The sequence below is a fragment of the Aspergillus costaricaensis genome, assembly GCF_003184835.1.
Source record: "Aspergillus costaricaensis CBS 115574 unplaced genomic scaffold BO79scaffold_7, whole genome shotgun sequence".
In the NCBI taxonomy this organism is placed as follows: Eukaryota; Fungi; Ascomycota; class Eurotiomycetes; order Eurotiales; family Aspergillaceae; genus Aspergillus; species Aspergillus costaricensis.
Genome location: NW_020291807.1, coordinates 744665 through 760817, shown reverse-complemented (window position 1 = coordinate 760817; position 16153 = coordinate 744665). Strand labels below are relative to the sequence as shown.

At 50.2% G+C, this 16153-nt stretch overlaps 7 protein-coding genes across 7 annotated transcripts; 3 read left to right on the top strand and 4 right to left on the bottom strand.

Moving 5' to 3' along the window:
* Positions 1–774: 774 nt before the first annotated feature.
* Positions 775–3100, top strand: BO79DRAFT_226106 (C2H2 type zinc finger domain protein; the record flags this gene model as incomplete). The annotated part of the gene is made up of 5 exons (XM_025683770.1): positions 775–799; positions 855–1387; positions 1449–1703; positions 1755–1856; positions 1916–3100. 5 exons carry the CDS (start codon positions 775–777, stop codon positions 3098–3100), a joined length of 2100 nt encoding a protein of 699 aa, XP_025542455.1.
* Positions 3101–3874: 774 nt separating this feature from the next.
* Positions 3875–5777, bottom strand: BO79DRAFT_279857 (uncharacterized protein; the record flags this gene model as incomplete). The annotated part of the gene is made up of 3 exons (XM_025688010.1): positions 3875–4691; positions 4852–5334; positions 5583–5777. The coding sequence occupies 3 exons, from the start codon at positions 5775–5777 to the stop codon at positions 3930–3932; spliced, it is 1440 nt and encodes a 479-aa protein (XP_025542454.1). The 3' UTR covers positions 3875–3929.
* Positions 5778–6987: 1210 nt separating this feature from the next.
* Positions 6988–8776, bottom strand: BO79DRAFT_207905 (uncharacterized protein). The gene has a single exon (XM_025682271.1). The coding sequence runs from the start codon at positions 8580–8582 to the stop codon at positions 7350–7352; it is 1233 nt and encodes a 410-aa protein (XP_025542453.1). The 5' UTR covers positions 8583–8776; the 3' UTR covers positions 6988–7349.
* A 1390-nt stretch (positions 8777–10166) lies between these two features.
* BO79DRAFT_140929 (thioesterase family protein) lies at positions 10167–10994 on the top strand (the record flags this gene model as incomplete). The annotated part of the gene is made up of 2 exons (XM_025678235.1): positions 10167–10676; positions 10737–10994. The coding sequence occupies 2 exons, from the start codon at positions 10167–10169 to the stop codon at positions 10992–10994; spliced, it is 768 nt and encodes a 255-aa protein (XP_025542452.1).
* An 819-nt stretch (positions 10995–11813) lies between these two features.
* On the bottom strand, positions 11814–12736 carry BO79DRAFT_252450 (uncharacterized protein; the record flags this gene model as incomplete). The annotated part of the gene is made up of 2 exons (XM_025685928.1): positions 11814–12611; positions 12662–12736. 2 exons carry the CDS (start codon positions 12734–12736, stop codon positions 11814–11816), a joined length of 873 nt encoding a protein of 290 aa, XP_025542451.1.
* A 1192-nt stretch (positions 12737–13928) lies between these two features.
* On the top strand, positions 13929–14915 carry BO79DRAFT_252449 (uncharacterized protein; the record flags this gene model as incomplete). Its single annotated transcript, XM_025685927.1, has 3 exons — positions 13929–13958; positions 14133–14199; positions 14281–14915. 3 exons carry the CDS (start codon positions 13929–13931, stop codon positions 14913–14915), a joined length of 732 nt encoding a protein of 243 aa, XP_025542450.1.
* A 388-nt stretch (positions 14916–15303) lies between these two features.
* BO79DRAFT_215300 (uncharacterized protein) lies at positions 15304–16015 on the bottom strand (the record flags this gene model as incomplete). Its single annotated transcript, XM_025683268.1, has 3 exons — positions 15304–15776; positions 15839–15911; positions 15980–16015. The coding sequence occupies 3 exons, from the start codon at positions 16013–16015 to the stop codon at positions 15304–15306; spliced, it is 582 nt and encodes a 193-aa protein (XP_025542449.1).
* Positions 16016–16153: the final 138 nt, after the last annotated feature.

Sequence of the window (16153 nt, the reverse complement as noted above, 5' to 3'; positions counted from 1 at the left end):
AGTCAAGATTAGGTGGGTGCTAATTACCCACACCAAATACGTAGACACGGGGTCTGGAGTAGGAGCGAGTTTGAGTGGAGTTTAACGCCTTGGCCCTTGACTCCAGTCCGTCTTCCAGAGCCGCTAACAAGTGCCGGGGTGTGACACGTAAGGAACTTACAAGCTTCAGCGCTTGTACAAGGCAAATAAACCCGGCCGCCGTGTACCGATACGGTTATGTAACGTCCACGTGCCAAGAGCCAAGGCAACAGCGTTGCCACCACATTTTCTGCCCCACAACTCAGGTCGGCGTCTCCTCTCTATTGTTGACACAAAACCACCTGCTTAGTTCCCTCCTTCTCCACGATTTCCCCCCCTTTCGCCCCCAGCCTGTCCAGCCTGTATCTTATTTGGCTTATCCCTCGTTATCACCACTTTATCGTGGTGACTGGCTAGCTGGCTGGCCCTTGCTTCGACTATCTTGCTCGCTGGGTAACGTGGATGGGTTGTGTGTCATTATTAGTCGAAATCAACTTGATCTAGATCTATCTATTTTTATGGCTCCTTTAGTCGCCATGCCACAATCAACCACATCATCCCCTACCACCACCACATCGGCGGTCAAGACACTGATCTGCCGCGTTTGTCAAAAGGGCTTCTCTAAGGCAGAACATTTGAGGGTAACTTGCCCCTAGTGCCAATCCCATGGTGTGGAGACATCACTAATGCTGGCTTGTAGAGACATGAACGTTGTCGTAAGCATACCGCCATTGTTGCCTTCCTTCTTGAGCAGACATGATCGCCACTGCATTCCGCCCTAGTAATTGTGGGAGGTCTTCCATGCAAGTCATGATGGCTAACTTGCCGCGCCTAAGATACGGGATCGAAGCCATTCATCTGCAAAGAATGTCGGCGACCTTTTGCCCGCCAGGACGCTCTGACCCGGCATGAAAAGCTTCACACCCGCGCGGCCAACGCCAAACAGGCCCAAGTACAGCAATCATCCGTACATGTTCCTCCGCAGACGACATCTTTGGATGCTCTGCCCTGGGATGCCAGTCGCGCCCCAGCACCGCCCATAGTTTCTACCTCAGCATCTAATCAGGCATGGGAGACGTCCCAGGCTGAGCAGCATCCGGGTCTGCAACATGCAGCTTCCGATCTTGATTTCGCCCTGATTTGGCCCGATTCAGAGAATCTCTTCCAAAGTATCATGTCATCCGATGCTACCGACCAATGGCAGATGCCATTAGGGGCTTTGCCCTTCCCGCCAGTTGTACAAGATGTTAATGGGATGAATTTTGGGTCACCGAATTCGTTCGACGATAGAGGGTCATCAATAGGTACAATTCCCTCAGGTGGAAGCCACCAGGCTGTGCGTGATGTTACCGAGATGGTGACAAGTTCGGTGGGTGTTCCCCAGGCTTCTTAGTCTTACTACCCCTTACTGATCCTATGAAAATCGCTAGTCATCAAGTGTCACAGCTGCAATCAAAGCGACCTCGATAACATCCGTCTTCTTAGATGAATGTCTGCACATGTTCTTCGTGCGGTTCATCCCCACGTTCCCAGTTCTACATCGAGCAACTTTCGTTTTCCGCGAGTGTACACATCCTCTTCTTCTCAATGCTATGGCATTGGGTTCGTTATACTTGGGTCCGAAAGATTCCGTAGCTAAGGGGGAGGCTTTATGGCGCTTAGCACATACTGCTATAGCAACCTCTGTAAGTATCGTAGACGCCTGCACTGATATCATTGTGCTTACATTTATCTAGTGGCAATCGTTGATCACCCATCGAGGCCCTTACGATGTCTGCAAAGGAGTACAGCTCCTCATTACCGCTCTGCTTGGCCAAATATACGGTGCTTTGTCTAAGGTGAATCAAAGTTGCAAGAGTCACTTCTACCACAAATACTAACGAGTTACCTTTCATAGAACCGGGTTATCCGTACGACGAGTCAGGTCTTCCGCCCACTTGGCTTCCTATGGGCAAGACACTGTGGAATGTTGGATGCCGACCCTTTTCCAATGGAGAACGTGCCTTTCCCAAACTCACCCAGCACAGAAAAGGAGTATAAATGGCGCACATGGGCAGCCCGAGAGATTCAACAACGCGCGTTACTCGCGTATCACATATTGGATGGCCTCGTAGCGCAGATGTCTGGTGACAGTGCATCTACCCGGCATGTTGCCAACCCTCTGCATCTCCCCAGCAGCGAAGCTGCCTTCGATGCCGGTAATGTCGACGAATGGATCGCTATCATGCGTACTCAGAAGGTGGAACAACCATCCTTCCGGTTGGTGTTCCGCTCCCTCTTCCCTCCCATCGGGAGCTTTCGACCTCTAGACTTCCAATTTTCTGCCTTTGCATTACGTGTTGTCCTAGAAGGCCTACAGTCTCTTGTTTCGGATTCAGACGAAAGTGATCTTGCTGCAGTCGGGGTTCCCGGCCGGTCTGATGTCCGGAGAGCATTGGCTCAAGTACATGAAACTATTACCATGAGTATCCATCTCTCTGCACCGGAGCGTCTTGAGGTTCTTCTGCGTTGGCATACGATATGTCTCGACACCATGATCAACTCCACAGTACTCTGCAGACATGTTTGTTCCCGATATGACATTACGCAACACGTTTCCGGAGGCTCCCGGACCATCAAGCCAGGATTCGACATGGCCAAATGGGTCAATACTGAAGATGCTCGTCGTGCTTTGCTGCACGCTATTGCAATACAAGATATTGTCGAACAACTCCCGAGAGGCCGGGCCCATGTTATCCACATGCCAAGCTCATTGTTCTCGGCCACAACAATATACGTTGTCTTCTCTCTTGCTGGTGTGGCGAATATTCATCTTCCACGCACGATTGTCTGGCAGGACGCCCTGCTTTCGCGCGCTGATCTGAACCTCGGGTGCGAGAACATTCGCCCCTCGACTGGTTCTGAAACGCGGCGTTTTGTCGAGGAGGGACGAACAGACTCTCCCCCTGGCATGGGAGCGGTGCGTAATCTGTTGTATGAGATGAACTCGTTGCAGAAGCTGTTCCGCTGCATGTTCTCCCAGTGGGGCATTGCGCATGACATGGAGGAGATTATTGATCAGTGGATTACTCTCTGCCACTAGGTGGTATTAGATTCGCATGTACAGCGTGGTGTTTTTCTGTCTAGCATTTTTGGCGTCAGGTCCTGGTGACCTTTTTGGTTATACGGCTACATAGAGGTTTGGTTTGTGACTTAGGTCGTATATAGACAACCAAGGGCTTTACGTAGGAAGGAGCCTGGCCATCGGGGCCCAACCTTCTCTTGAAGATAACAGTATTCCCACTAGAACTGTGCATAGAAGGCCTAGTCAATTGGACAATAACCGTGTAAGATTGTGCCACAAACCGTAGTTACCTGCTCTGCCTGGCAGTCCGTCCCCATCACCCACATGTTCCATCGCTTGCCGCTGCCGTCCCCACGTCGACTCCCCACAGCCCGACTTCCTCTCTCAACTGCACCTTCCACACAGCTTCTTTCTTGCAGCACCAGTCTCCCCTCTCTCCACAATTCCAGGCTTTAATGATCTCTGGTTCATGATCGACGCTTTCAGATTGTCAATGCAACATTGCGATGCTATTCTCCATGTCTCCCCATGGGGAATATGCACTCCACGGTGCCACAATTGAGAAGTGGTACGATGCTGCTTAGAGCCTTAGACTAAGAAGCTCAGACGCTAGTAGTGAGCGGTCCGGTCCACTTCTCTCAGCACTGCTTCGGTGCAGTAACCAAGTCAAGTAAGATTGTTTCAGTCTGATGCCAGGATCCTTGCTAGGTTACTACGTATGCCTTCCCTCTCATTTCTCCAATGTCTTCTCTCAAGATCAGTCAAAATGTGGAGATTTCTCTTGTGTTACCCCCTAAATCCACGCAATATACTTCATATCGCCCGAGCCTTCCTTAGTCTGTTCAAACTAAGATCCTAGTATGGACTTCTTCGCAAATTTCAGAGCTGCCACTCTTCGTTTCACAATACCAATTGGCTTGCACACAAACCCCCAGTATCTCCTGCAACTCTTTGGCTTCTTGGCCAGAGCCCTTGGGGTCTTGGAGCGTTGATCGATGGCACACCATACAAGCAGGTGTGTGATTTGACATCTCACCTGTGCAATCCCGCCAATGCATGCTTTCCGGACGGGCAAGGCTGCAGACGCGGTTCGTTCTGGTGCAGGGCTATGTTTCCCCTCACCACAATGGAGAATAGCCCGCACACCGTCGACAAAGGAGCCAAGCATCCAGACATCAAATGGCGCAGACGGACAGGATACTCCACACCACGTTTCTCGTGCCCAGAACAGTGTTGCTCCTAGACCATATTTATGGTATCTTTCGGGACAGCTACAGTCAGACTGACATTCGGTGAAGTCTCGATCCCCAGTGAAGCTCCCGTGGTCTTTTGTACGTGCTGTCCATCTGTATAGCTCCTCAGGCGCAGACTCCCCAAACAGTGCATCGTGCCAAACTCGAGCATACCAGTGTTCGGGTAGATGGGTAGCAGGATCTTGATCGACTTGTCCGCGTAACAGGTCAAGGTGCGCATTGGCACCCCACACAAACGATGCTAAGGCCGTGTACCCTGCAGAGTAGGAAATCTCATCGAAAGCGTCGGGCCTCGAATCCGCAAGTTGCTCCAGCGGCTGGCGATCGTAGCTGCAGGCACCGTACAGTGCATCTTCCTGGACCGCCCGGGCGTGCCCCATAGTATCGAATGCGCATGCCGAGTCAACAGCATACTCATGGATCCGGTTGAGCATCGCGTAAGATAGAGTCGGTCGGCATCAGGAGAGCTGACTGCTGCTTTCATTGCAAACTAGAAGCCATCAGTCAAACGCTCACGAACATATGCGCCTCAAATGAAGGGAACTTCGTCTGTCGAACAGGCCGGTCTTTGCGGGCCCTTGTTGAGAGAACACTGTTGAGAGCAGGGCCGGCCCAGGACGCAAAAGGCACGGAACTACAATCATAGACGTTACCAGCAGCTGTTTGATCGAATTGTGACTGCAGCTCATTGATCATACACCAGCGAACTATTGGAGCTGATAGACCGGTGGCCTGGCCCGGGCCTGTCATGACAGCAGAAGCATGGAATGTCGCGATTCCCTTGACATAAGGACTTAAGTCTTCGTACCCTGGAGGGAGATGCACCTCTGAAGAATTGCAGAGCGACGTCAAACCTTTGCGAAATGAGCTCTTCAAGTCACCTTCAACACCAGCAAGAATATCCAATGCTTTATTAGGCATCATGCCATGGCACCATTTGAGAGTGCGCTGCCGGCATGGTCCCAGGCATTCCACGGCGAGGTCCTGGGTAATGGCGTTCTGACTTGTTGACAGCAAGTACTGTCTTGAAACACACTAAAAGCTGCGACCAACGAAAGTGCTATTAGCTCCCGATCTTCGCTGGAACTTAGAAGCCAGGAGCGGAACATGAATATGACACCAGTTTTGATACAAGCCGCGCAGCCCTCCTCTGCACCAAAATGGAGCAGGGTATGCCCCAACACCGCTGCTTGGTTCAACTCCGGAACATCTTCCCTTCCCCAGAGCTCGGCCCCACAGGAACATACAACATACGCAGGCAATCCAGTTCCCTTACTCCGGTAGCGATGTTTCCTCTTGCAAGTATCACTCGGAAGGGACGCTAGAGAGGCGTCTTGTAGAGCAACGCACTCGTCTCGAGAGAGCAGTGAGAGGAGCTGCCCTCGGTATGTCTTCTCTTCGAATACTTTTGTGTAGGCATTTCGACACTCGGCGGGATTCATTGTTAGAAGTAGAGAGAACAATCATAAAAGATAAGAAGTTGTGTTCAAATTGTCTTGATAGTATAGTCAGATATCGCATAGACTGGAGAGTATCTCCTCTCCGACAAGCTAATGAGACCGTGAATTATATACAATGAACTCTAGTACTTTCCATCTCGTGGATTGACATCACCGCCAGTCGCTTACTCCAAGTCAGAACGAGGCAATTTGGCGTGTGATCTCTGTGCTCCATCCCACAACACAACATGGATGATATATCCCTTACCTGTAAAGGATTTCGCGTAACACCCCAAGACCCCAAGTACTACCATCCCATGGTCAAGTACATCAACGAAAAGGGTACAGTACTAACAACACAAGAGAAAGAAGAGTAAAGCGGAGGGGATAAAGGATGATTTTACTCTCGAAAAGAGAATGAACATAAAATCAACCTGAACCATTTCCATAGAATTGAATTGAACTAACCGAAACAAAGGAGAAAATAATACAGATAGCAAAACACATTAACAGCCATCCCGACCCGACACACACACGCTCTCTTTCTCTCTCTCCCTCATACCCTATACAAATGACCCATATAGGCCTGTGTTTTCACCCAAACCATCATTAACTGAAACACATCTCCACGATTATCCACACCAGGGGAGGTAGTATACCTACGTGTAAGGCCTGCCTGCCATCACGCCACCTCTGAAATGCATAAAAATTGGCTAACAATCGTGTAACTGAATGTGTTGGTTCGCGAGATACTGTTACATATCATGAACATTCGCTGATACTATATAGATCTACGTGCATCATACAAATGTTGATAGATCGATGGCATATAGCATGGTAGCAGCGCATGCAGTAAGGGAAGAGAAAAGGCGTGGTGGTGTATGTAGTACATACATAATCAAAACACCGAAACAGGCATGAAGTTCGGACCTATTGAGGGAAGCCACACAAAGGGAGAGGCGAAAGAAGGAAGAACCTTTTGCAGCTACACGTCGTAGTAGGCCTGCATGCGGTTCTGGCGGGAGTGACAGTCGGGGGTATTTTGTGGGGAGGGAGAGAGACATCTTCGGGGTTTGTGCTGACCACACATCTTGCAGCCTGATATGTAGAACGAGTCAGCTGGAATGAAGGGCACATCGTTAAGTACTAAGTCTAGTAGATGTTGAATGCCAGTTTAGGGTGTTGTATTATACTACACATCAAAGGCTGTAAACCCACTTTGTAAAACCACGTTTTGTCCATTCTATTCATCCTATGCAAGCTATATGTGCAATAAATAACAAATATGCAAATATGTTCACTCCAGTGATGTAAACCAAACAATAAACCAACGTAAAGACATGACATCCGGGCTCCAAATGCAAAGGGTATCTCTAGGGCAATCAGCTGCTCATGAGAACAAAGAAGATATGAGTAATGACGATGCAAATGAGGCAAAACAAAACATTCCAGGTCACACAAGTAGAGATGACAAGACGAGCAAACTCAAAAACATGACACAAAACCACCCATTAGGATCATGCGTAAGATCAATGTGCAATAAAAAACTCGCTAAATGCTGAATATGTGCTTGGATCAGTTCGGTAACTGATCTTGAACTGCAGGTTCGTCCATTCGGACTAACGCCTTTGCAACCGCCACTCCGACATCTTTGAAAAGATCGCGCATTATGGCCTCGCAGCTCCCAGGGGCGTCCTGCTGTTTGGCACCCTGGGCCCGGAATCGAGCAGATAGCCGGTCAATCAGTTTGCCGAAGGTGCTTTCAAAGTAAGACTCGACAAGCTTCCTTTTCAGGTGGGCGTTGTCGGCGTGTTCCTCGGCATAAGGACTGCCGGAAGGATGGCTCCCAGGGTCTACACGGATACGCTGGGCAGGACGCTCAGCGAAGGAATCATCTAGCTCGCGAGGCCTTTTGGTCCCTTGTAAGGGGTCGTGCAGTGCAAGAGAGGGCTGATGAGGTTGGGGCAGATAGGCCAGAGCCGGGTCCGTCAGGCCATCACCACCAAACTCAGGCTGCTCTTCACCATTTTTGGTTTTCTGAAAAACCAATCGACGCTCCCGCCGGACTTTGGAGCGAGACATCCAGTCCGCCAGAGGATCGACATACCCCGTCCATGTTCTCATGGCTTCCATGTCCTCCAACGGCGGGAGACTCTTCAACCAGACCAGAACCCGCTCGATTTTCGTCGAGATCTGTACCAACCCCTGCTCGGGCACCATCCGAACGGGCTCCGGGACCTGAGGGGGTTGAGGTTCTACTCTGGTGGGTAGTGCAACAGACGCCCCCAGCGGAGCTTTGGCTGTCACATCCCGAGGTGTGTTGTATTTAACCAACCATGAAGTCAGTAGGTCCCAGACTTCAGTATCAATGTCTACACCCGGATACGGATCACCGTTCGCATACGCCTCCCAGTGGGCCTTTCGTTTCGAGATGTAGGTCTGAATACGGCGGCGGCATGACTGCCAGGAATAACGACGGCCGGTTTGCAATTCAAGTTTGTTGGAGATCTTGATCCAGAAGGATTTCGGATGGTTGTGAGCATCGTCATCGTTCATGGACGCCGCGCACAAATTGACCAGGCAAACCTGCTCGGGGACGCTGAGTTGTCTCCCGCGGCCGGCGAAAGGAAGGGACTCTATCGGGGTGGATTTATCCAACGAGGCCGAGGGCTTGATGATGCCAACGGCGGCTGCTTTGGAGGCAGTGGTAGAGGGGTTGTTCGGAGACTGCGGTGTGGTACCCCATTGATCATGATCGGGCCGCATGGGGTTGGGAGTGAAAAGGGCGGTGGTAGCAGGGTTGTTCATGGCTCACTGGGCGGCGGGGTTAGGAGTGCCGAGTGCCGGGTGCCGGATCCTCGTGGAGACGAACGAAGAAGCCAGCAGCGCCCAGAGAGACCTCTCGTGGAAGAAAAGGGGGAAGGAGAGGGAGAGGGAGAGGGAGAGGGAGAGGGAGAGGAGAAGATATAGAAGGGAGAGAGGGAGTGAGGATGAAGATGAAGATGCGGGCGAAAAAAGAGGCAAAAACCGAAATAGGGAACCGGAAGGAGGAAGAGCGAAAGGCAAAATGATTAAGGCGACGCCCGCACCGCGTCCGCGTCAGCCCACGTGATCGGCAGTTGGGTACAAACGATTCCCTGATCCATCGCATGATGCCGGTCGGGTTTTGCCCCCTTGAACCCACATTCTCATCTTATATCAGTCGAGAGGAAGTAGTCTGGGTTTAAATGCTTCTATACAGAGCAATTGCACAAGATGACTTCTTAATCCCGAGTCAAAAAAAGATGGGGAAAAAAGAAGAAAAAAAGGAGAAACACCAAAATGGTTTAAGCCGACGGAGTACTTTGGTCGGTCCGCGTATCATATTACCGCATCGGGAGATCGCCTCGTGATCTGCTTCTCGAGTCCATTTTGGGAGGAAAAGAAAAAGTAAAATAATAAAAATGAAAAATAAAATGATAAGGCGAGTTTCAAATGGCATCTCCATTTCCCCAACTCACGCTCTCCCCTTCTACCTCTTCCCCCTCTTTCGCCTTCACACTTCTACTCCGGGGTACACTTCAACCTCGGCTTGTCTCACTCTCTAACCAACCACTTAGTGTCTCTCCGCACTGATCTCCATCGGAAGGGTTATCCGCCCGTTCCCGCTCGACGGATCCGTTCAGCCGACGCGCTCCTCATGCATTCATTCCACTCATCGTGTTGAGCTATGAGCTATATGAGCTATGCTGGGCTGCCCTGGATTGCTTCGGCTCCGGCGGGCTGATCCTTCTTTCGCTACCCCCCTGCTATGGATAGGCTAGTGTTTAGCTCCCGGGAAATTAATTATTGAGGTTCAGACTTCAGCCGATGATCTTCGTTAGTGCGTTGCGCGAACCCATGGCTGCCTCTCCGCCATGGGCCGTGATTTGTCAAATCCGCGTGCGGTTAAGGTGGTACATCTGGGACATGTGAACTTACCGTGAGTGCTTCGTCCATGTCATTCGCCCTGTGGGGTAATCCAGACTCTTCTGATCCCTTACGTGGAGCAACGTTCAGGTCAAAAAGGACCTCCCACCCCTCGTGCCTGTCCTCGCAAGCCAAGCATTGAAATTCTCCTCAAATCCCCTATCCCCCTTATCACTCTCCGACCAAACAATCTCTCTCTATATACTACTAGGTGACTATACGTGCAGGCGAGCAAGGATGTCATCACGAGTTCGACCCAACCTGCTGGATGTGGTTTCCTCTTTGTCCTCCGTCCCGGGGACGCGGAACCAATATGCCGTGAAGATTACACGGGACTGGTGTACCCAACAGTACGTCCGTTTGACAGCCGCATCCTTGCTCCATCACTCGACGGGCTGAGTTGACCAGAGCAGCTCTGTCCTTGGGGGGTTTTCTACTGCGATCATGCTGGCCGCCGGTCAAAGGTTCCTCGACCAGGAACTTGGCGTAGGCCGGTATCCCGACCCCGTTCATGCGTTCGTCCAATTTCTACACATGGTTCACCCTGGCCCGTCGATTATTACTTGCACACTTTTACGAGTGTCCAAGAAACAATCCGTTCTACAAGTTGAACTCGCGCGGGCCCCTAAGCCGGGAGAGGACTCCGACTCTTACCCAACTACAACTCTCGGTATCTTCACCTACGGCGATATTAGCAAAGAAAAGGGCCTCACGCAAGAAACGCGGCCGGTAATTACCCGACCACCCCCTGATCGGCTCACGGAATGCGTTACTATCGATGACCCCGTCGTCAGTTCCACCCCTGTGACCGCGAAGATGAACTGGGTCGCCCCACGATCTCCACAGGGACTCTGGGGCCACCGCCTCGGCGGCCACAACCGCGAGGTCTGGCTGTCCTTCCGCGACGGCTCCAAACTATCTGACGTGTTACATCTGGCGTATCTTTCCGACTTGGTAAGTTGCGGTTCATCCCAACATTCTTCTAGTTGTTGCTAATACGCCGCGTGCAATAAGCCCCTGCAGCCACCAGCAACTCATATTCCGGACTTCTACGCTAAATATGCGATCTCCACCCTGTGTCTGTCGATCGAGTTCAAAAGGCGGCCCGACCCGTCCACTGACTGGATCATGGTCCGCTCCAACTCCAACAAGGTTTCCAATGGCCGGTATGATGCTGCATTGCAACTATTAGATGAGAGGGGGAATCTTCTCGCCTTGAGCAACCACGTTGTATTTACCTCAGACTTGAAGCCGAGGCCGGCTCGGCTGTGAGTGGGGCTGTGGATCTTTTAGTATTTGAGCTTAGCGTTAGTCATTTGTCACTGCAGTATGCGATGATATAATTAAAAGCGAGGTGTTTAATTAAGAACATTAATCTGTAGTTACAAGTATGCATTAGCAGCACAATGGATTAGTTCCCGCCTTGATTCTTCGTGGGCAGGGCAGGGCACTCTGGATGGAAGCAATCATGCCATCAGCGAATGTACTCGAGAGGTAGGCACCTTTATTAGGTATGATTCAGTCATACTAACTAGTTGTGGAGCTTCACCTCACGACTAAATATAACCCATAGACTGGATTTCTGTAAAAACGCAAGTTCTGCTCCGGTACGAGGACATGATCGTGATGCTTAGTGGTTAGTAGTGGACCACATTCTCCAATCACCACTGCAATTATATATTACTAGTAGCAGTAGTATTACTACTAGTAGTAGTAGTACCAAAGGTTAAGATATACTTTCATGATACTACGAAATCAGTGCTTTGTCTTCCAACCTTCGAGTTGAAATATATAACAAAATAGTATACTATTGAAACCTCCGTTGAGTGAAGAAGCGACCGAGCGTAATAAACATCAATATCATTCGCGCGCATTAAAAGAACTGAAGATAGGCCAGGTATGATGGTAACTACAGGGAGAGTAAAGTTTAGGATACGATATGGATAGTAGAAGAGTACAGGGAACGCCTTTCCAGTAAAGAAAAAAAACCTAGAACCGAAACCAAGGAAAGCTAGATGGATTATGCATGGAGAATCAGATCGACTTCTTCCAGAAACGAGAGATAAAGCAGCATTGTTTTGATCTCGGTTCTCATGCAACTTCACTCCATGGATCGTCCATCTCGTAGGCTGAGCTACTACTATGGGCGAACCCGCCTATACTGGATATGCCGAGAGTAATATCATTGTTACTCTTTCTGTTGCTGAAGACGCTTGATGTTGATGGAGTAGTATTCGTACCGTTCACGGGCGTATCCTCGGATCCCGGCAAGCGACTTTGCTCACGTTCGCGTTTAAGAGTTGAGCTAATTCCATTGCCCACGCTGAAGCTAGGATAAGAAGGGAAGCTTGATGTGGAGACATAGAAGTCTTCAGTTTTCCCCGTTTTAAGTGCCGGAGGCGAAGGAGGCATTTCAATGATCTCGATATCGCTTTCGTCGGAAGCAGGACCTGCCATTGTTGAGATTTGCGCAGACCTGGACTCCGCTTTGAGTGGAGGCTTCATATCGGTCTTGTCATCATCGAGCATGTCATCTTCTAGAGAGATTGCATCCATAATAGACTGTCCGGCTTTGCTTGAACCGGCTCCGCTTCGGGTTGGTGTTATCAAGTTGGCGGGTGTTCTGGAAGCGGGTCTCCTTCGAGATGAGGAAGAGGAGACAGGCTTCTGGATTCCGTTGCGGCCCATACGGGGTGTTCGTGGAGCAGGAGAGGCAATACTGCCGGTAGTGGATTTTCGGGCCTTCGCAACGGGAGGATCAGTGATCCCCCGTTCTATGGCTTCCTGTCGGAGTTGGTCGGCGAATGAGTGGACTTTCCGGAAGCGGTTTTGAATTGCGTCGTACGTTGCTCCCTGTCCGAAGTAGGTAGCTATGGCATTGTAGTCGAGCTTGCTGGAACGTTAGTGGGATACAGCCATGGGGAATGAAACTGCCGTACCTTTAGACTCGGATGGGCTACGACGAGCGCCGCACAGAGACGGTCGGCTGACTCGGGTTGTTTCCAATTGACCATTGTGCTGTGCTTTCAGTATTTTGCAACGGATGTCAATTGCAAATGTTCAGAGATGAGCAAGTGCGAGATGATTAGGTTAGATCCTGTTGTGCGAAGTAAAAGAAATCTTAGTAAATTGATGCCAGAGACGGTGTGGAGGTAACACACATATCGAGTCTCCAGATGTTCAGTGAATGTCAAGGCATGATGGCTAGCCAGTCTTGGGACCACAGCTATGACCGCCAGTCAAACAGACGGCCGGGCGACAGGTCAGAATGTTGGTCTGGGGACTACCCAGACACTGAGATTTAGTGACATGACTTTTATTGAGCTGACAGGCTAAACCCCGCAGACTCAAGAGAAGGGGAAGTACCTCTCTCTCATTTTCTGTGGAAGACTGTGTACTGCTCCACTGAATCTGTGGGAAAGGAAGAGAGTGTGCTGGGTCCAGCCGAGAAGGTACCTGTCCACTGCCCACAGAGTTGATGTGTAGCTTCCACCAGCGGGGAAGAAAGGCCGACTGGCTGCACAGAATCCCCACAACAGCACCAGATCCGATCAGTCATTTGGAACAGTAGATAGAACAGATTCTACTCTGAAACAAGTCTGCATCCGATCCACGGCCGAGTTCGGGGAAGTATTGTTGCAGCATCCGCTGCAGCCAGAGGGAAAAAAAGCCAAGTGGATAAGATAAGCACATGCAGGAACATCCACCCTGATGACAGGGATAGTCTGTCGAGACTAAGACGGGATCTGCATCACCGATTCCAGCATATCTACAAAATACCCAGTGAAATAAAGTGCGCAGAATACACTTGATAGAAACTGACCACAACCGGTGCTGAAGAAAACCAGAGGTATCTCTACAGTAGACAGCAAGTAATACAATATTAATAAAATAACTGGTCAACGTCGCTTGAATATCGCTAGTCACTGTGTGAACCACAGCTATTCACTATAGAATAGTGAACACAGGAGGAAATGTAATTTCACATACCCTGAGCTGCTTTCCACTCCTTCCATTTCTTGTAGTCTGTTTTTGTCTCTTGTCAAGTTCTTCTTTTCCTCTTGACTTTTCTCTTCCTTACATACTTGCTCTGCTTTTGTGATTAAGTCTCTACTACAAACTCTTCTCTATTCTACTTCTTCAAAAAATATCGCAGCTTCTCTATACATACATAGAAAACCTTATCTGCACGAGGAAGAACCAACCATGAAGTGGACTCCTGAGAAAGATCAGCTTGTAAGTTTACTCCTCTTTCCCCTCTTCCTATCCAACACACAACCTACACCATCTACACTATTTCCACTACCCACTTTATCTACCTACTTTACTTACTCTACCCACTCTAACCCCCCCACACCATATCGCACCATCCTCCCCACCAACAAACAAACAACTCACCCACGCATCCAGCTCCTCCTCAAAATCCTCGAAACCCACTCCCTCTCCGTCGACGCCAAACGCGTGGCCGAAGCATGGCGTAAGTCTATTCCCCCCACCTCCTTTTCCACTACTTATCCCAATCCAACCAACCAAACCCAAACTAACCACCACAAACCAGCTAAATCCCTCGGTCCAGACATGCCCACCCCCCGCGCCATCTCCGAGCGGCTCGTTCGCATGCGAAACACCGCTCGCGAGTCCAGCGGCATTGAGGGGCACTTTTCCATCGGAAAGGGGCTCAAGACCGGAAGTCCAATGACCAAGTCTACTGCTAGTGCCGCTTCCAGCCCTGCTTCTGTCTCTACTCCTCACAAGTTGCGCGTCAGTAATGCCAGAAAAGGGTCGGCTTTGAAGCGGAAGCGCGACGATGATGATGATGACGATGAGGATGGAGATGTGGGGGAGTATACGCCTACCCCTGCTAAGATGAAGGTGGAAGGAGATAGTGATACTGAAATTGAGAATGGGATGGACACCCCTACCAAGCCCATGAAGGGGAAGGGAGTGAGCGCGAGGCCCTCTGCTCAGTTGAAGAAGGAGGTGGTTGACTTGGAGAGCGAGGCAGAGGTTGCTCCCGTGAAGCGTGTTCGTAAGGCCAGTGCGCTTGCGCCTGGAATGGTGGAGTGGAAGGACGAGGATGATGAAGGAGATGGGGAGAGCTCGGCCAGCGAGTATGTGCCTGAGGTGGAGGCTAAAGGAGAGGGAGTTTATAGTGCTGAGGAGTTTGATGATGGCGATTTGTACGATGCTTAGGTTTGCAGGGTCAGTTTATGGAGGTTGTTGAGAACTTAAAGATCTGGTGAATGATCTGGACGGTGGATTATGAAGTTATGATGATTCTGCTTTTCATACCATGTACTTTAATTACTCCAATACGAGTCAAATCTGCGAATGAAGATGCCTAGCTCAATTTCAATAGCTCGGATACCACTTATTCTAAGGTACAAACATCACCCAACCCAACGCCCTCTCCATCCCAAGTCATCATCCAGCAAACGAAAAGAACACAAATAACCACCATCCATCAAACGAGCCAATTACATAACCATCAACTTCCCCAAATCACCCAATCCATTCCCTCAATCACAAGCCATCTTGAAAACAAGAAAGCCACAAAGAAGCGAGAAGACCAACACCACCATCAAGCATCATCCTCCTCCTCACCCTTAACAACCGGACTCTCCTGCACCTCCTCACCACCAGCTCCATCTCCCTCACCAACACCGCCCTCCTCAGCCCCAGGAGTCTCGGGAAGCACCTCCTCCTCCTCATCGCTAACCTCCTCATTCTTAACAACCGCAGCAGTAGCAGTAGCAGTAGCAGTACCATCAGCCTTCTTAGCCCGCTTAGCCTTTGGCTTCTTAGCAGACGAGACAGTAGTAGAAGTACTAGCTTCACCACCCCCAACAACGGGGTTCTTGCGGGGTCGACCACGCTTTCTCTTCTCGGGAGTAGCGGGGGTGGGAGTAGTGGGTGTCTCGTTTCCCGGGGAAGTCATGGTAGTACTTGTAGTAGCAGTAGTGACGGGGGACGAAGCGGTACCGCCGGGAGTAGAGGTAGAAACTTTGTCCTTGAGACGCTGGATGCGGTGTTGGACGGCGGAGACGGTGCAGCCTACGGTATATGTGTTAGTATGGATGGATGGGTGGTTTTGGGGAAGAGGGGGAAAGATATACCGGGACCCATGAAGTTGGCCAAGGCGTGCATATCAATTTTCACGTTCGTGGTGGTTAAGATGCCGACTAAAAGCTGTGTCAGGATGTGTTAGTTCTGTGGTGGGTTGGGTTTGGGGAAGAGAGAGAGGAGGGTGGACGTACTTTCGCATCATTTGTTTCGTTCCAAGTCATGGGCATTTTGGCGGTTTGGGCTTGGTAGTCTTTGGGTTTGTTGTATTGTGGGGAGAAGGTAGATGGAGAGAGGAGGATTGTGGTTGAGGTAGAGTAGGAACGGGTGGGAAGGGGGTTGAAGTAAGTTGGAGAGAGAGATTGTGG